The sequence below is a fragment of the Chionomys nivalis genome, chromosome 9 (assembly GCF_950005125.1).
Source record: "Chionomys nivalis chromosome 9, mChiNiv1.1, whole genome shotgun sequence".
NCBI classification, from domain to species: domain Eukaryota; kingdom Metazoa; phylum Chordata; class Mammalia; order Rodentia; family Cricetidae; genus Chionomys; species Chionomys nivalis.
In genome coordinates this window covers 43,783,225-43,806,822 of record NC_080094.1, presented here as the reverse complement: position 1 = coordinate 43,806,822, position 23,598 = coordinate 43,783,225, and the positions used below count along the sequence as shown (strand labels likewise).

At 48.8% G+C, this 23,598-nt stretch overlaps 1 protein-coding gene across 4 annotated transcripts; it reads left to right on the top strand.

The window, feature by feature from the left end:
- Positions 1-8,134: 8,134 nt before the first annotated feature.
- Cdc25b (cell division cycle 25B) lies at positions 8,135-20,265 on the top strand. 4 transcript variants are annotated; one of them, XM_057781445.1, is made up of 16 exons: positions 8,135-8,546; positions 9,244-9,356; positions 10,165-10,216; positions 12,677-12,718; positions 12,852-12,888; positions 13,113-13,190; positions 13,325-13,447; positions 13,869-14,003; positions 14,436-14,516; positions 14,600-14,773; positions 14,990-15,082; positions 15,932-15,994; positions 16,158-16,256; positions 16,441-16,574; positions 18,720-18,831; positions 18,988-20,265. In XM_057781445.1, exons 1-16 carry the CDS (start codon positions 8,347-8,349, stop codon positions 19,126-19,128), a joined length of 1,677 nt encoding a protein of 558 aa, XP_057637428.1. In that variant the 5' UTR covers positions 8,135-8,346; the 3' UTR covers positions 19,129-20,265. The 4 variants fall into 4 exon arrangements, with proteins under 4 accessions (XP_057637428.1, XP_057637427.1, XP_057637426.1 ...); XM_057781444.1 differs by having other exon boundaries at positions 13,113-13,235; positions 14,993-15,082; XM_057781443.1 differs by having other exon boundaries at positions 13,113-13,235.
- The last annotated feature ends 3,333 nt before the right edge of the window (positions 20,266-23,598 follow it).

Sequence of the window (23,598 nt, the reverse complement as noted above, 5' to 3'; positions counted from 1 at the left end):
CAGTGTATACATTATAGTTTTTTGCTTGCTTGTTTGTTTGTTTCTGAGCAGAGTCTCACTATGTAACCTTGGCTGACTGAACTCTGTGCAGATCAGGTGAGTCTTGAACTCATGAAGATTCACCTGCTTTTGATTCCTCAATGTTGAAACTAAAGGCTTGTGCCAGCACACCAGACAACCCAAGAAACACACACAGCCCTACAAAACAAAAAATAAACAAGCAAAATACCGGTAAGACCAAAAAAAAAATGCCCAAATAAAGCAAAATGAGACAAAAAGCCTACAAAAGTACCATTGAGTTCATTTTGTTTTGACCAACTACTCCTGAGCATGGGGTCTGCCCGGCAGTGTGATTGATATACCCAGTAACACTCCACTGAAGTAAACTGATTTTCCCTTTGCCAGTGGGGATCAGTTGCAGATGGCTTCTTGGTTCGGGTGAGACATGTGTCCACTTACCCCTCTCAGTGCTGGGACCTGGTCTGGCTTGAATTTGTGCCTGCCCTGTGCATGCGGCCACAGTCTCTGTGAGTTCCTATGGGCATCAGTTCTGCTGTGTCTGGAGAAATTGTTTCCTTGGAATCATCCATCACCTCTGGCTCTTACAATCTCTTCACCTCCTCTTCTGCATAGATCCTTGAGCCCTTGGGGGTGGGTTTTGATGAAGACATGATAAGTGAAGTTATCATGTTTTTAAAAGTCTTGAAGATCAGCATCCCAGAATGTCAGGCTGAGGAGCTGGGGCTAGATGAAGCTTCAGGTTGAGAAAGAAAGAGAACCAAGGGCAGCGTCCTGGGAGCTTCCAGGTTAAGGGCTCTAGAAATTACCAACAACACACTCATGAGGAGCTGATAAAGACAAAGTCGGAAATCAAGTCTGTGGTGTTCTGCAAGATCAGGGAAGACTCTAAGTCTCTGCTCTTTTAATACATGTTTCTCTTTCCATGTGTACACTGGATCCTGAGAGTCTCAGCCTTTGTCATATTTCTCACTCTGGTCTTTTCCCCTCTGTATGACGGTAAGAATCAGACTTCGGGCCTCATGCATACCAATCACATGCTTCACCCCAACCTTATTTTCCTGATGTTTAAGAAATCTACAAGGTAAACGTGGAGCCACATGCCAAGGACACCGTCCTATGCGCCTTCAGGGAATGTTGCCTACATTTTGGAGTTTTCGTACATTTGTACATATGACCCCCTGCCTCCTCATATATGTTGACTTATAATCAGTGGATGTTTGGTGACTGGGCTGTGGACAGAGCTTTTCTCCTATGTTGTTGAATTTTCCAAGTCGCTTTGCCTGCCTACCTGCCTTCTTCCTTTACTTTCCCTTTCTTTGTTTTCTTTTACAGAACTGAGGACCAAACCCAAGGCCTTACACGTGCTAGGCAATCATTCTACCTCTAAATGCCAGCCCCCTTTATTCTTAACTATTTGAGATTGAATCTAAGTTGCCCAGGCTGGCCTTGAACTTGTGTTCCTCCTGCCTCAGTGTCCAGAGTTCTTGAGACTACAGATATGTACCACCATGCTTAGCCAAAGTTTTCTTTTATAAGTGTTACTCTTGGGGCTGGAACAATGGCTCAGTAGCTAAGAACACTTGTTCTTCCCAAAGACCCAGGTCCAATTCCCAGCTCACACATGTCAGTTAACAACTGTCTTTAACTAGTTTCAGGTCCAACGCCTTTTTCTGGTCCCTGTGGGCCCATGTGGTGCACAGACATACATACAGTCAAAATATCCATATACATAAAATAAAATTAAAAAAAATAAAATACTACCCTTTAAAATGAAAATGAGAGCCAAGCGTGGTGGTGGAGGCCTGTAATCTCAGCTGGGAAGCAGAAGCAGCTGGATCAGGAATGTGAGGCCATGCAGCTACACAGCAAGTCTGATACCTACCTAGGCTCCTATTTCAAAAAAAGAAAAGTATTCCAGGTGTAGTGATGCACGCCTTTAAACCCAGCACTTGAGAGACAGGCAGGTGCATCCTGTGAGTTCAAGGATAGTCAGAGCTCCACAGTGAAACCTGACTCAAAAAAATAAAACACACATGCATATTTGCATATTTACTTACACACATACATATTAAAAAGAAAAAGGAGGGGCTGGAGAGATGGCTTAGTGATTAAGAGCATTGCCTGCTCTTCCAAAGGTCCTGAGTTCAATTCCCGGCAACCACATGGTGGCTCACAACCATCTGTAATGAGATCTGGTGCCCTCTTCTGGCCTGCAGACATACACACAGACGGAATATTGTACACATAATAAATAAATAAAAATAAAAAGGAAAAGGAAAGGAGAATGAAAAGCTTGCTGATGGGCATGAGGGATGGGTAAAATAAGCATAATGGCTGTGAACCCTGTTCAGCAACTCCAGGTAGCCTGGACCGCTGCAGAGCAGGCGGACTGTCCGGAGTGCTGTGTAAGTACCAGTCTATGTGACACCAAGGGGGGCCCTGACAGGGGGCAGAGTAGATGATACTAGTGGGATGGAAGATACCTAGACATGAGGGTGTCACTAGACTTTCAAAGCACCCAGACCCGAGAGTCCTAAAAGGAATGTTCAGTTTGCCTGTGGGCTCTCAGATACCAAAGCTTTATGATGTAGTTCATAGTCTGTAACTGTACAATTCACCCAGAGTATACAGCGTACAGATATGTGCAGCTACCAGTGCAAGTCAATTTTAGAATGTTTTCCTCACCTTAAACGAAGGTTAGCACATGCCTTTAATCCCTGCACTCGAGAGGCAGAGGCAGGCGGATCTCTGTGAGTTCCAGGCCAGTCTGGTCTACAGATTGAGTTCCAGGACAGGCTCCAAAGCTACATAGAGAAACCCTGTCTTGAGAGAAAAAAAAAAAAAAAAGCCGGGTGGTGGTGGCGCACGCCTTTAATCCCAGCACTCGGGAGGCAGAGGCAGGCGGATCTCTGTGAGTTCGAGGCCAGCCTGGTCTACAAGAGCTAGTTCCAGGACAGGAACCAAAAAAGCTACGGAGAAACCCTGTCTCGAAAAATCCAAAAAAAAAAAAAAAAAAAAAAAAAGTGAAACCAGATGGTGGTGGTGACACAGAAGGTATGCGGGTATTTAATCCCAGCACTTGGGAGGCAAAGGCCAGTGGACCTCTGTTAGTTCAAGGCCAGCAGCCTGGTCTAAGAGTGAGTTCAAGACAGCCAGGGTGGTTACACAAACCCTGTCTTGAAAAACAAACAAACAAAAGAAGTGAGGAAACAGCTCCCCCCTCAGGACCGTAACCTACTGTGGTTGTTCATCTGCATCACACATGGGTAATAATTTGACCTTATGCCTGATTTCTTTTTCTTTTACAAATGGTATTTTGTTTATCCACTCATCAGTTGATGGACGTGTGGGCTGTTTCTACCTCTTGGCTATGATTAATACTGCTATAAACATTTGTTTACAAAGTTTTGGGCAGCCATGTTTTCGTTACTCTTGGGTACATACCTAGCATAGGACCGCTGGGCCATACAGTAACTCTACTTAATCATCAGAGAAACTGCTATATTGAGAACATATGCTTAAGGGCTGGGAATGTAGCTTGATAGGAAGACTTGCCCAGCATGCATTGTAGCCCTGCACTTTATTCTCAGATCATCAAAAACCAGAAGTGTGGCACAAGCCTGTAATTCCAGCACTCAGGAGATAGAGGCAGGAGGATCAGAAGTTCAAGGTCTTCCTCAACTACTTAGTGAGTTTGAAGTCACCATTGGCTATGTGTGGCCCTGCGAAAAATTATACAGATTCTTCTGAGTCTTTTAAAATACCGAATTTCTTTGGAGGATAAAAATGTATAATGCTACCACTAAAAAATTTCTCTCTCTCTCTCTCTCTCTCTCTCTCGTTGTTGAGACAGGATGTTGGCCTTGAACTAGGTATGTCGTTGAGGATGATTTTAAACTCCTGGTCCTTCTGCCTCTACCTCCCAAGTGTTTCCTAACTTGTTATATGTGTGATCTAGTTATAATCAAATAATATTTTTGTAGGCATTTTCCCATACATATTTTGTTGCTGCTGGTCAGGTTATGTTGCTTTGTTTGAGGCAGGGTCTCGTTGTCTAGGACTGGCTGGCCTAGAACTTCCTGTAGACCAGGCTGACCTTGAACTCACAGAGGTCTGAGTGCTGGGATTAAAGTCATTAAAGTCGTGCACCACCATTCCTGGCTTTATTTTTGTTTTTGGAGTTGGAGACGCAGTATATAGTCCAAGATATCGTCACTCTTATAATTCTCCAGTCTCAGCCTCCCAAGGGACAAATACTGTCTTTTGCTTGCTCTGTTGAATTTACTTTTTATGTGTATTGTCTTAGTCAATGTTCTCTTGCTGTGAAGAGACACCATGACCATGGCAACTCTTATAAAGGAAAGCATTTAACTGGGACTTGCTTGTAGTTTCAGAGGTTTAGTTCACCACCGTCGTAGTTGGGGAGTATGGCAGCATTCAGGCAAACATGATGCAGAAGCAGCTGAGAGTTCTGCAGGCAGGAGAGAGAGAGAGAGAGAGAGAGAGAGAGAGAGAGAGAGAGAGAGAGAGAGAGAGTCGTTGGGTGTGGCTTGGGCTTTTGAAACCTCAACACCCACTCCAGTGATACATTCCTCCAACAAGGCCACACCTACTCCAACAAATGGTGTCATTCCTAAGCGTTCAAATAGCTGAGCCTATTGGGGCCATCTTATCCAAACCACTACATGTTTGGATGCTTTGATCGCATGTATGTCTACACCATGCCTAGTTGTCTGCAGAGGTCAGAAGAGGGCAGTGGATCCCTTGGAATGGGAGTTACAGACAGTTGTGAGCTGCCACATAGATAATGGAAATCAAACCTGAGTCTTCTGGAAGAGCAGTCAGTGCTCTTTAACTATTGAGATGTCTCTCCATCCCCTACACATACAACCAAGGAGCACCTGCCTAGGGGAGGCACCATCCACAGTGGGCTGGGCCCTACCCCATCAAGCATTAATCAAGAAAATACCCCACAGACTTGCCTGCAGGTCAATCCTATGGAGGCATCTTCTTGAGTTTCCTCTTTTCCCAGATGATTCTAGCTTTTGTCAAGTTGACAAAAAAACTAGCCAGATGGGGGCTGGAGAGATGGCTCAGAGGTTAAGAGCACTGCCTGCTCTTCCAAAGGTCCTAAGTTCAATTCCCAGCAACCACATAGTGGCTCACAACCATCTGTAAGGAGGTCTGGTGCCCTCTTCTGGCCTGCAGGCATACACACACACACACACACACACACACACACACACACACACAGAGAATATTGTATATATAATAAATAAATAAATATTAAAAAAACTAGCCAGAATAATAATATTTTAATATATTACTTTAAATATAATACTAAAATTAAAATATAAAAATTAAAATTACACATTTTACCACATGTATTTATTATATTTTTGCTGTGTTCTGAACTGATTCCAGAAGCTAGAACTTTGCACATGCTAGGTCAATGGCTTCTCACATCTCAAGCCCCTTTTTACTTTTCTTATGTTGGTAGTTTCAGACTTTTTGACGCAGGGTCTCACTATATAGCCCAGGCTGGCCTCAAACTCTCAGTGATTCTCATTCCTCGACCTCCTCCCTCCATAAATTTATAAGTACACAACCAAGGCCAGCTTCCCTTTTGTTTTTTGAATGTGGAAATATGTAATTCTGCCTGTGGCTGCCATCCATGTTTCCTTTGGAGAAGTATGACTCATCTTCAGGAGACAATGCAAGAGAACATTCTCACGATGCTGCTTCTGAAGACTGAGGGTGCTGCCTTTGGTATCGTTTGATATTCTCCTCTGTCTGAAGTTTTGATGAAACATAAATGTGACATGTCACAAGCCATGAAAACACAGGTGTGGGGGGCGCGGTGGACCAACAGGGGAAACTAGAATGTTTCTAAAAAGGCCCTGGAGAGATGGCTCAGAGGTGGAAAACACTGGCCGCTCTTCCAGAGGACCCAGGGTTGATATCCAGCCCCCACATGGCAGCTCACAACCATCTGTTTCAGGGGATCTGATGCCCTTTGCTGTCCTTCAAAGGCACCAAGCAGATAAATGGTGCACAGACAGGCAAAGCATGCACACATAAAACAATAAGATAGAAAAGTCCCTAAAAGATGAGGAAGTTCTCTTGCTCTGCAGGTCGCAAACATTTTAACATGCCAGTAGCTGTGACTCATAGCTGTAATCCAACACTCTGGAGGCAAAAGCAGGGTGAGCACCATGAATTTGAAGCCTGCTTGCTCTACAGACAGAACCTGGGCCAGCCAGGTCTACATAATGTCATAATGAGACACTCGCCACCTCAATTCAAAAAGAGCAAATCGTTTTTGTTTTTGTTTTTTTTTTCTAACACAGGGTTTCTCTGTAGCTTTGGAGCCTGTCCTGGAACTAGAAGTGCAAATCTTTTAACTATCTTTAGGGACTAGTTTTGTTGTTTTAGTTGAGTCCATTGTCTATGGTCGAATGGCAACCTCAAGTTCAGGAGCATGTGAGCTGTTAGATGAGGGGCCCTGGAAGGACTCTGCTGGGCTCCTGTCCCTTCCACGGGGGACCAGGAGCACCTCCAGATGTGATTCCAAGTGATTTCCAAAATCAGCACAGGAAGGCCCCTTCTCACTCTGAAGCGTGTGTGTGTGTGTGTGTGTGTGTGTGTGTGTGCTGGGGTGAGGGTGGGGGAAACCTGTTTTGTTGGTTTTGGAAACACTATCCTCAGAGGACTTTTATGCACAGGGGCGAATTTCTCTCTTGGTCCTGACACTAAGGCAGGGCAGGAAGCTGGAGGTCTTGAGCTTGACCTATGACCGGAACAGGAAATAGGACCCTCACTACTTAGTAGTATATAGTTCCTGGCACAGCACAGGAGCTGGGCAAAATGTTGAGAGAAAGAAAGGCCATTACTGCTACTTCGGTCACTCCACTCAGGTGCGCTTAGTGCCCTATTCCTTCATACACAGCTGAACCTCTTAGATCCCATTCCTACCCTCAGTCACCCTTTTGACATCCCTCCCTGCTGGGCCTGGGGTGTTGGTTAATACGGCAAAGGCAGATGTACAAAGCTAGTCTTAGCTCTTAGATCCTGCACTGTACCCCAACGACCAGCCCAGAAGCCTCATCTTCCATGGGGAGAACAAAGTTGATAAGGTTCCCAACTACCCACTTGGTCCTTCCCAGCTCATTTCAGGAAAACAGACCTGGCTGGAAGGTGATTAGATCATTAGAAGACGCTCATTGTAAACTAATAGCAAATTCAGCCTCTTCCACTTTCAAAGAAACACTAAATACAGTGCTATTAACACCAAATTAGCCAAGCTGTAAGTGGGTGTGAGATTTTTCCCTAACTGGGTTCTCCGGTGACATGTCACAATTGCCTGCAGCAGAAACCCATGCCTAAATCCAAACGTTGATTCTCGGGGATTACGGGAGAGTATTTGGCCCAGTTGGGGGGGGGGGGGTCACGTCGAAACTGGGAGCCCAGGAATCTCGCAGTTCCGCTCTGCCGAGCCAGGAGGCGAGTACCCAAGGCGCAGCCTGCGAAAGCCTGCAGCTACACTACGCGGCCCAGGGAGGCTGCAGAATCAGAAGAGCCCAGGGAGGGGGAGGGCGTTGGGGTGGGGGTGGGCGGGAGAGCATTTGTCTCCACCACTCAGCCAAACCCGTGGCCTTAAACGAGTTAAAGAACTTCTCAATGTCCCGGTCAGCAAACGGGACAGGGAACGCAGACCTCGCAGCACACCTGGCAAACGTCCGGAGCTCAGGCAGAGCTTCGCACGGTTCCTTACCCGTGACCGTGCATGGTGGTAAACGTCGAGGGGTCCTTACGAGACCACCTTAGAGGGTGGCTACTCCCTCTGGGGGTCTGTCCCTCCAAACCGTGTCCCAAATGGCAGAATCCTGGAGACCAGGATCTTCGTGTCAGAGGGAACAGAGGGTATGTGGGGGGCATGGAGTTAACCCAACTCCCTGAGTCACCCTAAGAAGTCGGGCGGGCAGAGTTAGCTGGTCCAGCCTCAGCCCCAACCACAAGAGCCCCGCCCTCGGTCCCGCCCTCCCGGAACCGGCGCCCCCATTGGTGACGTCCGGCGGCGCTGCCGCTGTTATTTTTCGAATATATAAGGAGGTGGAGGTGGCAGCTGCCCAGCTCAGCGTTCTCCCCTCCCTTCCTACCCGCATCCCTCTCCTCACTCCCAGGCCCATTGCTTTTCCTCCCTCCCTTCCCTCCCTCTTTCCCTTCACCCCAGGCTCCCTCTCGGAGCCGAGCCAGCTGGATTGGTGTCTGCTCGCCCTCGTGCTTGTTGTGGCCCTAAAGCTAGCCTTTGCCCACCCCACCACGATGGAGGTGCACCCGCAGAAGTCTACGCCGGACTCAACTCTCAGTCCGGTTCGCGTGCTCGGTGGCGTTCAGCGGCCGCACCACCTCTCAGGCTTCGGGTCGGAGCCTGATGGCTTCCTGGGGTCTCCAAAGAGCGCGGTTTCCTCTTCTCCAGTTACCACACTTACCAGAACCATGCACGACCTCGCTGGTCTCGGCAGGTAGGATGCCCCACCGGCACTGGGTGTGGTGGGACGGGGAGCCCCGAGTAGGAGTAGCACCGAAGCCTAGAAGTGCTGAGCGCAAACGCCTTTCCCTTTACCCTTGCTTCAGGGTCTTGGCACGAGAGTGCTGAGTCAGAAGTTTTGCGATTTGCACCCCCCCCCCCATATGGCCAGCTAAGGATCATTCACCCCCTGTTCCTTCACTGCCTGTGGCATACTACCTCCCTAATTTCTGCCTTAGGCAGAGGATCATTGAGGTTGCCATAGCAGTGGCTCGCTCATACAAGGCCGTGCCTCTGCTCCTTGCACCCTGCACCTCCCGAACTCCCCGAAGGCTTAAAATGACAAAAGACTGGCTGACTCCCCTAAACGAGCCTGTGGGGGTCCCAGCTGGTTGGTCCAGGCGCAATAAAGACCCCGGTCATGGTCTTTGCCTCCAGGAAAATGCGTGGTGGGGCTGTGAGGAGGGAAAGGTTCTACACAACTTCCCCTGCCGCCTCCTGCCTAAGCTCTTCGCTCTTCCCTGAATTGCCTGGAAGCTGACCTGAGCTACAGGATAGTCCTAGCATGTGATCATCTCTCAGTAATGGTGGGCCCTTCATAGCTAGGGAATACATAGCAACATGGACCAACCAACTTCTAAACCCAGAATTTATTTATTTTTTTCTTTCCTGTGCCTATTTCCCCTTACTAGTGAGACCCCAAAGACTCCAGTAGGAAGCCTGTCATTCCAGAACAGGCTGGTGGGCCTATCTCTGTCCAGGCGTGCCTCCCTGTCATCTGAGTCCTCTGAAGCTTCTGATGCAGGTAAGACCCAGGGTCCCCATGAGGTCCCCTACAGTCAGAAGAGATCAGGGAACTCTTTGGGCCTCCTAACTTCTCAGTTTGTCAGATAAACATCCTGCCCACATCTGGGTGGACCCACAATGGTCTCCCATTCTGCCTTCAAAGCTGAAAAGAAAACACATCTAGTGGGTCTTACCACACCCAGCCTTAACTGGGGAGCCTGAGGAAGCCTAGCCCTAGGTAGGAGATGGTATCTTACTTACTTGAAACCTAATGGTGAAGCCACTAAACTACCACTCCACCCAGAAGGCACGCACTACCACCAAAAGTTGGTCCTTGTGAAACAGTCTCCTAGTCTGTCACTTTTCTCCTTAGAAAACCATTATCTTTTCCAGTCATTTCAAACTAGCTTAAGAAAAATGCTTAGAAAGCATTGTGCTTTTAAAAAAACTATGTAGAGGCTGGGCAGTGGTGGCACTTGCCTTTAATCCCAGGGAGGTAGAGTTCTGTGAGTTCAAGGTCAGCCTGGTCTACAAAGTAAATTTCAGGATAACCAGGACAGTTACACAGAGAAACCCTGTCTCAAAAAACAAAACAACAAACAAAAAGCAAAGCAAAACAAAACAAACACCTGGGTAGAGCCAGTTCCATAGTAAATAGATATGTAGTCCTGACTCCTTTGGGGATAATGTCTCATGCTCAGGGTCCGTAAGTAGGTTTTGTTTCAGTTGTTAAAGTCTGTCTTGATCTCGAATATAGGTCTCTTTCCTTTCTTGGGAAAAGGTTAGCAGGAAAGGCTGCCTGCAAGCCAAGTGCTCTGTCCCACCAGGTCTCTGCATGGACTCCCCCAGCCCTATGGACCCACAGAAGGCAGAGCATGCGTGAGTAGTGAAGGGAGGGTTCCCATGGAGGAGCTGGCACCTACCTGCCCTTGGGAATCAATTTTTCTTTCTTTTTTTAAAATGTATGTGTTTGTTGTGTGTTTCTCTGCATGGTGTTATGTGCATGTGAGTATTTGGGCCTGTAGAGGCAAGAGGAGGGATTTGCATCCCTTGGAGCTAGGGTTCCAGGTTGTTGTGAGTTGCCCTACGTGGGTGCTAGGTACTGAACTCAGGTCCTCTGCCAAAGTGACAAGTGGGCTGGGTGGTGGTGGCGCACACCTTTAATCCCAGCACTTGGGAGGCAGAGGCAGGTGGATCTTTTTTTTTTTTTTTTTTTTTTTGGTTTTTCGAGACAGGGTTTCTCTGTGGTTTTGGAGCCTGTCCTGGAACTAGCTCTTGTAGACCAGGCTGGTCTCGAACTCACAGAGATCCGCCTGCTCTGCCTCCCAAGAGAGGCAGGTGGATCTTAGTGAGCTTGAGGCCAGCCTGATCTACAAAGCAAGATCCAGGACAGTCAGGACTGTTACACAGAGAAACCCTGTCTCAAAAAAAAAAAAAAAAAAAAAAAGTGACAAGTGTTCTTAGTCATTGAGCCATCTCTCCAGCTCCCAGAATCCTGCATTCCCACAGGGGGATCAAAAAGTAGACACTCAGGGCTGGATATCCAAGCCTTGAGAACTGGGGGCCTGCTGTCATAGAAACCAGGTGAGGGTAGGTTCAAACCGAAAGTCATGGGGACACTGGCCTCTGGGAAAGTATACGCTGATACTTGGCTCCGGCTAGCACTGTAATTTAGAAAAACAAACCTAATGTCCCATTTTTCTGTACATGTGAAATGTTTTTCCAGCATGGTCCTGCTGGGAATGGTGGCCCAGATCTATAATCCCAACACCCAGGATGCTAAGGCAGGAAGATAGAGAGTTCAAGGCCAGTTTGGGCAAGATAGTATTTTGTGGGTTTTATTTTATTTTATTTTTGGTTTTTCGAAACAGGGTTTCTCTGTGGTTTTGGAGCCTGTCCTGGAACTAGCTCTTGTAGACCAGGCTGGTCTCGAATTCCCAGAGATCCACCTGCCTCTGCCTCCCAAGTGCTGGGATTAAAGGTGTGCGCCACCAGTGCCCGGCTAGATAGTAAAACCAATCTTAAAACCTAGACCAAACGAAAACAGTGTCTGCAGACTGGCTTGACTGGCTTGGCTCAGCAGCAGCCCCTGGCTTTGACACTTGACTCTCCTGGCCAACCCTTGACCAGGTCCTTTGCATTAGGGAGTGGAGAGAGAAAGCTGATCTTTGCTCTTGGGCAGACACTTCTCCCTTGTCTATGGGCACAAATTATGCCTTCTAGAGAACACCTGTTCCCATCCAGCTGCTGCAGTAGCTGTCAGGCATTAGGAGGGACAGCTGGGCACTGCCAGTCAGAGCTTTTGGTTTAGGGCGGCGGTTACTATTTCCTCCTGATGCCTTTGATCAGACTGTGCCTTGCTCAGGGTTTATTCACAAACAGGAAACAAGAATTGGGTGGGGATGGGAGGAGTGGAGTTTGGTTTTAGTGACAACACAGATCCCTCACCTGGGAGACCCAGTAACAAATGATACCAGGCTGATTGCACACAGGCCCCTCTTAGGGGCCTCCACTTGCTTTTTGACTATTTAGTTTCTCAGAAAAAAAGCTGGTGTGTGTGTGTGTGTGCAAGCACACATGGACAGGTGGTCTCCAGCAACGTGGCTTTAAGGCAGGGCTATATGCAGAAACCTAAGCCTCAGCCTCAAAAGGAACATCTGTTGGAATTCCTTGCTGGCTGGCCTTTTATAAGACAGAAGGAGGGGGTGGAACAGAGGTTTAGTCTTAGAAATTCCATAGGAGGGAGGAGAGGATGTAACCCTTATACTTGTCACTAAGAGTTTCTGCTGGGCTGATCCAGAAAAACACTAAAGGGGGTGGGAGGAGCTGTCCCAGAGAAAGTCAGACCAGTTTCCTGGTGTAAAGGAAAACCCAGCAAACCAGCGTTGCTGGCACCCACCCAGCATATTACAGGGTGCCTTCGGCCTATTGTCATTGGATGGATCAATGCCTTTCATGGTGGCCATATGGCCCCACTAATGTAATTTGCATACAGGTGGAAGGCCTGTGCTAGCTGGTGCAGGCTGGCGAGACTGTTGCCTTGGTGATGTCTTAATGACCCTGTGACCTGCCCCAGCTGTCTCCATCACTGCCTTTCTCTAGGTCTGCTTCTATTCAAGGCAGCCTTTAAAATCCCAGGCGGCCTCAAATCCTTCATCCTTGGTACCTGGGTCCGCCAATGGTGGGTTTTTTTTTTTTCTACTCTCCTCTTCCCCCAGCCTGGCCACAGGCCCTTGTCCTTGCTCTCTTGGCTGGCCCTTTGAGGATGGGCCTGGTTGGGGCCTGGTGCTTGAGGTAGATGCTGGACTACAGAGAAAATGGATCACTTCTCTCTCCTAGGTTCGAGCAAACCATTCAGGCATCCAGTCGGGTAATTCAAAAGTGAGTGCTATCTACCCTTCTCCACCTCCTGCTGTGTACTGCAGTGTATGGTCTGAGTGCAAGGAGATCCTGCCTGCTTGAAGTCACTGCCCCCCATTTTGCCAGCTCTAAACTGTCCTTCTTTCTTTTTCAGTGAGCAGTTTACCATAAAACGCTTCCGGTCCTTGCCTGTGAGTATCCTCTTAGGCATCCCGGCTGGCATGGACATCCTGGGGACACCTCTCAGAGAGTGTGCTCAAAGCAGCCAGGCATCCCTGGATTGCTTGGGGAAGCTGGGGTTTCCCCTGGTGGCTGAGTGGCCTAGGGACTGGAGCAGGGTAGCAGAAGGTAGGGATAGCCTGGGTGATCACAGGAGTCCAGCCTTCAGTTCTTACTGCCCTGTCTGATTCCCTAGGTGAGGCTGCTGAACCACAGCCCTGTGCTACAGAACATCACCAACTCCAAAGCACTGGACAGCCGGAAGAAAAACGAGGCAGGCTGCAGATCTGCCGACAGCCCCGGGGAGGACAAAGAGAATGTGTGCTTCCAGAGCCGAGGACAGGAGAGGTCGGGAGAGCAGGGCACACTGGGGTTATTCTGACACTTCCTCTCCAATCCTGCCCACAGGATGGATATTTCTTCAGGATGCCATGGAAGCCCAATCATCCCAGCCCTGCCCAAGCTCTGGCAGAGCGGGTCAGCCACAGAGAGGCCTTTGCCCAGAGACCAAGCTCAGCCCCTGACTTGATGGTATGTGAGAACTGACCCCCTGTAGGACCCTCAAGAAACAAACAGCTCAGGAGAGAGGTGGCTGGAGAGATGACTCAGTGGCTGCTCCTCCAGAGGACCTGGTTCAATTCCTAGCACCCACATGGCAGCTCACAGCCCTCTAATTTCAGTCCCAGAGGACCTGATACCCTCTTCTGGCCTCTGTAGACACTGCTGGTACATGGTTCACAGACATATGTACAGGCAAAACACCCATATCTATAAAATAAAGGTTACAAAACAAAAACAAATAAAAGCTAAAAGGATTTTTTTTAAAGAGACGGTGAGAGAAGGAAAGAGTGGTCCAGCTTCTCTACCCCTACCCATAGGTACTAGAGGCTTCTCAGAAGGGATGGCAGAGCCCCCACCTCTGAATATTCTGTGCTTGTTGTCATTTGGACAGTGTCTGACCCCTGAACGGAAGATGGAAGTAGAGGAGCTGAGTCCTGTGGCCCAGCCTTCTTCTTTCTTGACTCCTGTTGAAAGGGCTTCTGAAGAAGACGATGGATTTGTGGACATCCTGGAGAATGATTTAAAGGTAAACAGCCTTGGTCCACAAGGCCCCCTACTTGCTCCCCATTCAGCTAGTCCAGAAAAGGACAGCTCTGGCTTCAGCAAGACTATGACCTCACCCCAATGCCAGAAGAATTTGAGGGAACTAAGTAAGAGCCTGAGATAGTGGGTCAACCAGAGAAGACCAGGTAGGCTGGTGCTGCGGAGGAATGGAGGCTGGGCATGATGAAGGTACTTCTCCTGGCTCAGGGCATGCCCCAGCAGCAGGTGGATCCCCACAGCTCTTTATGTCTGGGCACGGGGGGGGGGGGGGGGGGGGGGGCGGGGGCTGCCATAGATGGGAGGAGTCAGCAGGGCTGGAGACAGCCTAGCATTTCTGAGAGAGTGGACAGGGAAGATTGTGAGGCTTAGTCCGTGCTAGTGTTTTGTGACTGTGTCCTTGCTGATTTGACCTCAGGGTGATGACATAGTCCCCCCAGGCATGGAGAACCTCATTAGTGCCCCACTCGTCAAAAAGCTGGATAAGGAAGAGGAACAGGTGAGCTTCGGGAGTGCCCCTCGGAGCTTAGGGACGTGGAGTTGAGGGACTATGCATCCTGACTGCTACCCTGCCCTTGCCAGGATCTCATCATGTTCAGCAAGTGCCAGCGGCTCTTCCGCTCTCCATCCCTGCCGAGCAGCGTGATCCGGCCCATCCTCAAGAGGCTAGAGCGACCCCAGGACAAGGACACGCCTGTCCGGAGCAAGCGCAGGAAGAGCATGACACCCCTGGAAGAGCAGCAGCCTGAAGAACCTGTGAGTTTCTTCCTCCTGGGGCTGGGCTGTCTCTGCTCACCTGGGAGTGTGTTTGGGCTGAAGATGGGCCTGGGGTGTACTCTCTTGGCCAAATGTGTAGCAAGATGTAGTTGGTGTACAGGTAGTGTTCACGTGACAGGGAAAGGGGGTGTCAGACAAATGCCACTGAGAGGCAGTCTCACCCCTGACCTGGCCTCCATCTGCCCTGCCTTCCAGAAGGCCCGTGTCTTCCGCTCAAAGTCCCTGTGTCATGACATTGAAAGCATCCTGGACAGTGACCACCGTGAATTGATCGGAGATTACTCTAAGGTAGCATTACAGGACCTCAGGAGGCTTCTTCTCTGATCTGCTCTGGACCCCTAGTGCAGGAGCTCTCTGTCCCCAGAGGCCCCCTTTACTCTCTTGTACTTCTTTCTTTCTTTCTTTCTTTCTTTCTTTCTTTCTGTCTGTCTGTCTTTCTGTCTGTCTTTCTGTCTGTCTTTCTGTCTTTCTTTTTATTTATTTATTTATTTTTTTTTTGTTTTTTTTTTGTTTTTTCGAGACAGGGTTTCTCTGTGATTTTGGAGCCTGTCCTGGAACTAGCTCTTGTAGACCAGGCTGGTCTCGAACTCACAGAGATCCGCCTGCCTCTGCCTCCCGAGTGCTGGGATTAAAGGCGTGCGCCACCACCGCCCGGCCTTTCTTTTTATTTTTGCTTTTTCGAGACAGGGTCTCTCTGTAGCTTTGGAGCCTGTCCTGGAACTAGCTCTTATAGACCAGGCTAGCCTTGAACTCACAGAGTGCTGGGATTAAAGGCGTGAGCCACCACCACCCGGCTCTCTTGTATCTTTTTCATTCTTGTTCTCATACAGACTCTTCCCTCTGGCTCCCCTTCTCCTGACGCCACTTCAAATCTGTCCGGGCATCTGATATATCTCAGCCTTGAAAAACATTTCCAAATAGTGTCTGGTATGCAGTCTCCTGGCCCATCCCTCTGCTTTCAAACCCAAAAGCAGGAAGGTCCAGGGCTTCTCCTTTCTGTGTTTACCTCTGAAGACTGTTCCCTGGATGTAGGCCCCCAGAGGTTGCACTCTGAGCTGAATCTGAAGGCCTCTGCGCTCTGTAGACTCCTGGTCTTGCTGCCTTGCCTTCCCCTGACTGACTCGTCCTTCCCTTCAGGCCTTCCTCCTGCAGACTGTGGACGGCAAACACCAAGACCTCAAATACATCTCCCCAGAAACTGTAAGCAGGGTTGAGCAGAGGTGGTAAGGTGCACTGGGGACCACCATTTCTGGCTCTTGTCCTCCCCTGGGGATAGACTTCATGCACAGACCAACACAAGAGTGAGGGCAAAACTGGGCTGCCCACCTCACCTGCTGGCACCAACCCTGCTGGCCTCCTGCAGATGGTGGCCCTGTTGACAGGCAAGTTCAGCAACATCGTGGAGAAATTTGTAATTGTGGACTGCAGATACCCCTATGAGTATGAAGGCGGACATATCAAGGTGAGACAGCAGCTGGTAAGGCCAAACCCTCCATTCAGATTCCTTGCCAAGAGGATGAATAGCCTTCTGTGGAGTATTTCTCACGGGGAGGGCTCCTCCCAGCAAGGGGTGGGGCTACTAACCTGGGAACTAAAAGAGAAGGGGCCAGTGCAGGCTGCAGCTTGACCCCCGGCTACTCTGACAGAATGCTGTGAACTTGCCTCTGGAACGGGATGTCGAGACCTTCCTGCTGCAGCGCCCCATCGTGCCTTGTAGCCTGGACAAGAGAATCATCCTCATTTTCCACTGTGAATTCTCGTCTGAGCGTGGGCCCCGCATGTGAGTCCTGCCTCTGCCCACCTTTGGCCTTCTTTGCCCAGAGCCAAGTGCTACAGCCTCTTCCTGCATCTGATAGTTTAGAACTGACCTCACTCTCCTGCTACAGACAGCAGCACGTCTTCCTGTTGCCTTCTTTCCATCCACCTCATCAGACCATCCTTCATCCACTGTTGAACCCACACAAAAATTGATGCCAAGTCTAGCAGTGCCCTTAAAATCTGAGGACCCGTTCTAAGCCACATTTTCAGTGACACTCAGGCCTTTGGCATCCTGTTCCCATGCTGGTTACCACTGGGGCCCTCGGCCTTCCTTCACCCGCTACCATTGGGGCCCTCGGCCTTCCTTCACCCGCTACCATTGGGGCCCTCGGCCTTCCTTCACCCGCTACCATTGGGGCCCTCGGCCTTCCTTCACCCGCTATCTCGCCTCTCTCCCTCCATTTGTGATCTTATCTGGTTATTCCCCTGCCACCTGGTCCAGGGTGGCCACCAGTTCCATCTGGCAGCTGGTAGCTTCTTAGCAGGCTAGAGTCGGTGTTTTCCAGTCTCTGCAGGGGCCTCATTCCTGCCCTACTCTGCTTGCCTCTGGGGTTCCTGCACATGGCCCCTGCTAGGCAGCTGACCAGTCACGGAGCTTCGCTCTTTGATCCTCTGTCCCTGCTTCCCCTTCTTCCCTTGAGTCCTTATTGCATCTGGTCCAGGAGATTCTGTTTTGTTGCTGTGATGACTGAGCCAGGCCATTCATACACTAGGGAAGCACTCTACCAGGGAGGGTTACCCCCAGCCCTCTCTTTAGTTTTTATTCTTTTTTAAATGATCATGCATATATATGCTGTATGAAGGCATATGTATGTTGTATGAACATATGTATGTTGTATGAAGGCATATGTACATGTGTACATGGTGAACATGGAAAGGACAGAGCATGACTTTATGGAATCGGTTCTCGCCTTCCATGCTTACATGAGTTTCAGACTTTGATCCCAGGTTTCCCAGTGAACCATCTCACCACCCCCTTTTAAAAAAGTTTATTTTTCGCCAGCCATGGTGGCGCACGCCTTTAATCCCAGCACTCGGGAGGGAGGCAGAGGCAGGCGGATCTTTGAGAGTTTGAGGCCAGCCTGGTCTACAAGAGCGAGTTCCAGGACAGGCTTCAAAGCTACAGAGAAACCTTGTCTCAAAACAACAAAACAAAGTTTATGTTTAGTCTGTGCGGTGGTGGAGCACGCCTTTAATCCCAGCACTTGGGAAGCAGAGGCAGGAGGATCTCTGTGAGTTCAAGGCCATCTTGCTCTACAGAGTGAGTTCCAGGACAAGCTCCAAAACTACAGAGAAACCCTATCTCAAAAAAACAAAATAATTGCCGGGCGGTGGTGGCGCACGCCTTTAATCCCAGCACTCGGAGGCAGAGGCAGGTGGATCTCTGAGTTTGAGGCCAGCCTGGTCTATAAGGACAGGAACCAAAAAAAGCTACGGAGAAACCCTGTCTCGAAAATTAAAAAAAATAATAATTATAATAATAATAAATTTTAAAAAACGGTATTTTTAGCTTTAAATTTTTTTTATTTTTTTGGTTTTTCAATTCAAAATATATATGTGTGTGTGTGTAATTTGGTGTGTGAATGCCTTTGTGTGGTATACATATATGTGGGATATACATGTTTGCATATAAGCACATGTGTGCAGAAGGCCGAGGAGGGCGTTACACATCCCACTTTTTTTTTTTTTTTTTGAGACAGGGTTTTCCTTCCTAAATTGTCCAGGCTGGCCTTAAGCTCTTTTTGTGGCTCAGGCAGGTTTTGAACCTGCAATCCCTCTGCTTCGGAATCCTATGTAGCTAAGACTATAGGCTTGTGCCACCAGGCTAGGCTCTGAGTGGATCTTGTATTGTGTTCACTGGTCCCCTTTCTTGCTTCCTCTTTCCTGGTACATGCCATAGAGTGCTCCAACCAAGGTGATGTACCTGCCTTTCAGAAACAGTGGCCACTCCTGATTTACCTGTCTTCACCCCAGTGTCTCTTACCTAGTAGATGGCATTCCTGTGCTCTGAGCCTGTACCCTTGGAGACCCTCAAAGCAGCATGTATGGGCGTGGGTCTCTTTCTGACATGTGTGTCCTGCCCTGAACCCCTCCCATCCTGCTCTAGGTGCCGGTTTGTCAGGGAACGGGACCGTGCAGCTAACAACTACCCCAGCCTGTACTACCCTGAGATGTATATCCTCAAAGGCGGCTACAAGGAATTCTTCCCACAGCATCCGGTACCATGGGTGGGATGGCCACAGCTGTCCTGATGAGGACTGTAGGGAAGGGGGCCAGCCAGGCTGTAGGCCAGAGAGAAACGGCTTGCCCCGCCTCCACAACTTACCCTCTCTCCCATGCTAATGGACTCATTACGTCTTCTCATCCTCCCCTAGAACTTTTGTGAGCCCCAGAACTACCGGCCCATGAACCACGAGGCCTTCAGGGATGAGCTGAGGACCTTCCGCCTCAAGACACGCAGCTGGGCTGGGGAGCGGAGCCGGAGGGAGCTCTGTAGCAGGCTGCAAGACCAGTGATGGGCCAGCATGAGTCCTGCCGCCATCCTTACCTCATGGGGCCTGGAAGTCAGCAGGTCCCATGGGCCTATGAGGTCATCTACCTGCTAGAGGCCTCAGGTGCTATTGGGGGTTGGGAGAATGCTGTGGTGTCACATCTTCTCTGTCCCTGTCCTTGATTCTCCTGTCTCACTCCACTAATTTTCCAAATCCTGGTGCCAGTTCCATTTTGAAGAGCCCAGCCTGATGGGTGGGTACCAGCTAGAAGAAAGTGCTTTGTGCTCATGGGAGTCTTTTATAGTCCTTTTCCTCGTGTGTGTGTGTTAACTCTTTGTCTTCCTATGTTCAGAAAGCCCCCTTTGGTGGGGAGAGCCTCAGCCCTGTAGGACGAGCACAGTAGCTCCTTGGGTGGTCTGGAAGCAGCCTGCTACCCCTGCTTCTGCACAGGGCTGGGTCTGCTCTCCTCTCCTGGCCTTTACAGGGGCACCTTCATTGGAAACATAAGCGCTGGCTTTTTCCTGTTGTCTTACCTGTAGCTTTTATTTTTGTTTGTCTGACTTAGCCTGTTTGGGGACACACTGACAGCTGAGTAGGCTCCCTCATCATACATCTGGGGGTTAGAGATTCAAATATCACTTACTCAGAAAGGAATCTTCTCCTTTAATGTCCCCAAGGCAAGGGCAAAGGTCTGACTGAGGATCCTCTGGAAGCCTCATCCCCAGAGTGAACCCCAGAGCCTCACTGGTCAAAGCTGCTGGGCAGTGGACCAGTCTCTAAGCATTACCTTTTGTTCATTGTCTTCTCCTTCCCACATCTGGTCCAGAAGACCTCTTGAGTATGCATGTCAGTTTGTTGTTGTTGTTTTCTGTGTTGCTGTTCTAGTGACCGAGCCTAGGCCTGTTACAGATGGACAGGAGGCCAGGCGGTCATGGATGCACAGTGCCTTGCACACATGTTTACATACGGACTGGGTGGAAGGCGTGTGTGTGCGTGTGTTCAAAGTCTTTACACTTAGCATTTGGAAATATTAAAGGAACACTGTTGTGGAAGCAGCTAAATAAAAAACGAAGCAACCACTGGGTTCAGAGTCTGCATATGGGAAAGTCATGCTGGAAGGCCCTTGGGAGTCCTCTGTTAGGGCCTTGGTTCAATAAAGCACTGAGCAAATTGAATAATCTGTTTGTTATGTGGAGCCTCTGACAAGATCGTAGCAGACCCGACCCAGGGTAAGGACAGACAGCAGAGGCGGGGAAGCTTTCTGGAGAAGGGATTACACCTCATGTTCTCCTCTGAAGTTTCTCCTGCTTTTGAAATGGAGGACAGGGGTCCTCTTACTATGTAGTTCAGACATCAAATATATGGCTGCCCTTTCTCAACCTCCTTAGGGCTTGGGGCTTGCACCATCACTCCTAGCTGTGAGTCATGCTACCAGTCCTGCTAGGGCTTTGGACCCATCTCTCACTTGACTACCCATGCTCTCCTGAACTTGCCCTTCTTCAGGCCTGCAGTAAGAAGTAAGAGTAACCCCATCACACCTCCAAGAATTGTCCTCAGGCTAAACTGCAAGGATTCCTGCCATAGGACTTAGGATTTATGTCTTCCAGCTTTGTCCCCTCAGAAGAGCAGAAAACAATCTAGATGAATCACGTCTCTCGAGGAAAAAAAAAATGAAACAGGCTCTCATTATGTAGTCCTGGCTAGCCTGAAGAGTATAATATAGACCAAGCTGGCCTCAAACTCAGAGATCTGCCTGCCTCTGCCTCCTGAGTGCTGGAATTAAAGGTGTTTGCTAGCCTGCCCTGCACTAGAAATTTTTTTGAATGCCAGTGCAGATGATCCATAAAGGACCTATGTGATTGCAGGCTCTTTTGATTGAGAGTGTGCCCACAGGCATGACTCATTGGTAGAGCATTGCTTGATATACTTGGGGATTGGGGTTGGTTCCCAGTACTCTGGGGAAAAGTAGGAGGGAGTAATTCAGAGTGCACACATGTCAGGTACGGGTCTCATTTTCCATGGGGTTTGTTGTGAAGTAGGTAGAGCAATGATTATCTTTTCCACTTTGCAATTACCCTTGGTCCAGAGTGCCCTGGGCTATGCTGAGTTGTGACTTTGATAGTGTAGGCCCTGGTCTTTGTGGGTGGAGAAAGGGTCATGTAAGAGTCCCCACTAGGGCTGGAGAGATGGCTCAGTGGTTAAGAGCATTGCCTGCTCTTCCAAGGGTCCTGAGTTCAATTCCCAGCAACCACATGGTGGCTCACAACCATCTGTAAAGAGGTCTGGCGCCCTCTTCTGGCCTTCAGGCATACACACAGACAGAATATTGTATACATAATAAATAAATAAATATTTAAAAAAAAAAAAAAAAGAGTCCCCACTAAACAGACAACTGCTATCAAGACAAGAATCTATCTGGGTAAGGAAAACAAATTCTGAAGAAGGCACAGAACTGTAAACCTACAGGAAAGTACGCAAGGGACAGGAAGCTCTTGCCCACTCTGAGCCCAGGTGGTCTGGTGCCACACCAAAACAACTGGATGCTCAGAAAAGGCATTCACTTGCCCTAGGGTCAGAGCAGACAAAAGCAGAGATTTTTCCATCCTACCCAAGACACATCATTCACCGTCACCTTGATCTGAGAGAAGTCAGAGCTAGGGCCAGGACTGCCTTACTTCTGCTGACATCTGTCTGTATTGTCCCTGGACAGGAGGGAACCTGGTGATGTCCCTGTGTTGTGTGACAAGACTTTTCCTGGGGAGATTAAACACACTTATTCTCCTATTTAGGGTTTCTATGGCTGCACTGAAACACAATGACCAAAGCAACTTGTAGAGGAAAGGGTTTATTTGGTTTACATTTCCACATCAAAGGAAGTCAGGACTCAAACCAGAGCAGGAATTTGGAGGCAAGAGCTGACGTAGAACCCATGGAGGGGTGCTGCTTACTGGATTACTCTTGGCTTACTCAGCCTGCTTTCTTTCAGAACCCAGGGCCACCGGCCCAGGGACAGCACCACCCACAATGAACTGGGCCCTCCCCCATCAGTCATTAATTAAGAAAATGCTTGACAGCTTGATTTTAGGGAGACATTTTCTCAATTGAGGCTCCCTCCTTTCTGGCTTGTGTTGAGTTGGCATAAAATTAGCCAAGACACTCATCTATTTACCCCAGATAGAAAACCCATGACAAGCAAACATATATACACCACCAAAGTCCAACTTGGTGAAAGAATGTGCTGTGGGACAATGGTCTGTACCGTGTCAAATGTATTTTAATAAAACACTCATTGGCTAATAGCCAGGCAGGAAGTAGAGGTGGGGCTACGAGAACAGGAGAATTCTGGGAAGAGGAAGGAGTCAGTTTGCAGTTATTAGCCAGTCGCAGAGGAAGCAAGATGAGAATCCCTCTCTGACAAAGGCACTAAGTCATGTGGCTAACAGACAAGAATAATGGGTTAATGTAAGATGTAAGAATTCATTAATAAGAAGCCTTAGCTACTAGACCAACCAGTTTATGATTAACATAGACCTATGTGTGTTTCTTTGGGACTGAACAGCTGTGGGATCTGGTGGGACAGAAACCTCTGTCAACAAGAATGACAAGAATGAGTTCTATAGGGGTTACTTATAGGAGCAGAAAGGACTCAAAGACAAATCGCCAAGGCCCATTTGAGCATGGGTGACAGTTCACAAAGCTAGAGAACCCGGAGCACACTGTACAGCCTGAATGCAGTTCATCGGATTGGAGAGTGGCCTTCCAGTTTCCTCTGCTGCTCTAAATCTTTTCCAGGCAGCTCTTCTTGCCTGAGAGTATTCTTTTTTTTTTTTTTTTTTTTTTTTTTGGTTTCTCTGTGGTTTTGGAGCCTGTCCTGGAACTAGCTCTTGTAGACCAGGCTGGTCTCGAACTCCCAGAGATCCGCCTGCCTCTGCCTCCCAAGTGCTGGGATTAAAGGCGTGCACCACCACCGCCCGACCAGCCCGAGAGTATTCTTTGCAGCTTTAACCCCCTCAGAATATTTTTTAATTCTGCATCACTTCCTCTGTGAGGGACTCTCAGCTTTTATTTTTTTTTAACTCTGGCAGAGAGGGGCCCTAGTGAATCTGCTCAGTTTCAGGGAGTTCCTGAAGCTATTTTGACTCGCTTACCTTCCTGCTTAAGGAGTTTCCCTATAGGACAGAATGTTTTGATCTCAGAGGAAATGGTTACCCAACACCCTGGTCATATGGGTCCCCATTTAAGCCATAGTCACAACTGCAATCATGGGACACTTAGTATGTCAGACACCTTTAGACATGCTGTCTTCTCAGCCTCCAGCAGGGGATATTCAGCTCATTTTGTCCAAGAGCTGAGAGGTAGTGGGGGAGGTAGAAGACACTGATAAAGACCTGAGATAGATGTCCTCCTGCCCAAGAGTCTTCTCATCCATCCCAAGGAAGATGGTGTCCTAAACAATCATGGTCCTCTTGGCTTCTCCCTTACCTCAGGATACAC

Coding starts and splice junctions, on each gene's coding strand:
- Cdc25b (XM_057781443.1), top strand. CDS start 8,347: ATGGAGGTGCACCCGCAGAAGTCTACGCCGGACTCAACTCTCAGTCCG. Junction 12,889..13,112: donor AACGCTTCCGGTCCTTGCCT/GTGAGTATCCTC, acceptor CTGATTCCCTAG/GTGAGGCTGCTGAACCACAG. Junction 16,257..16,440: donor ATGAAGGCGGACATATCAAG/GTGAGACAGCAG, acceptor CTACTCTGACAG/AATGCTGTGAACTTGCCTCT.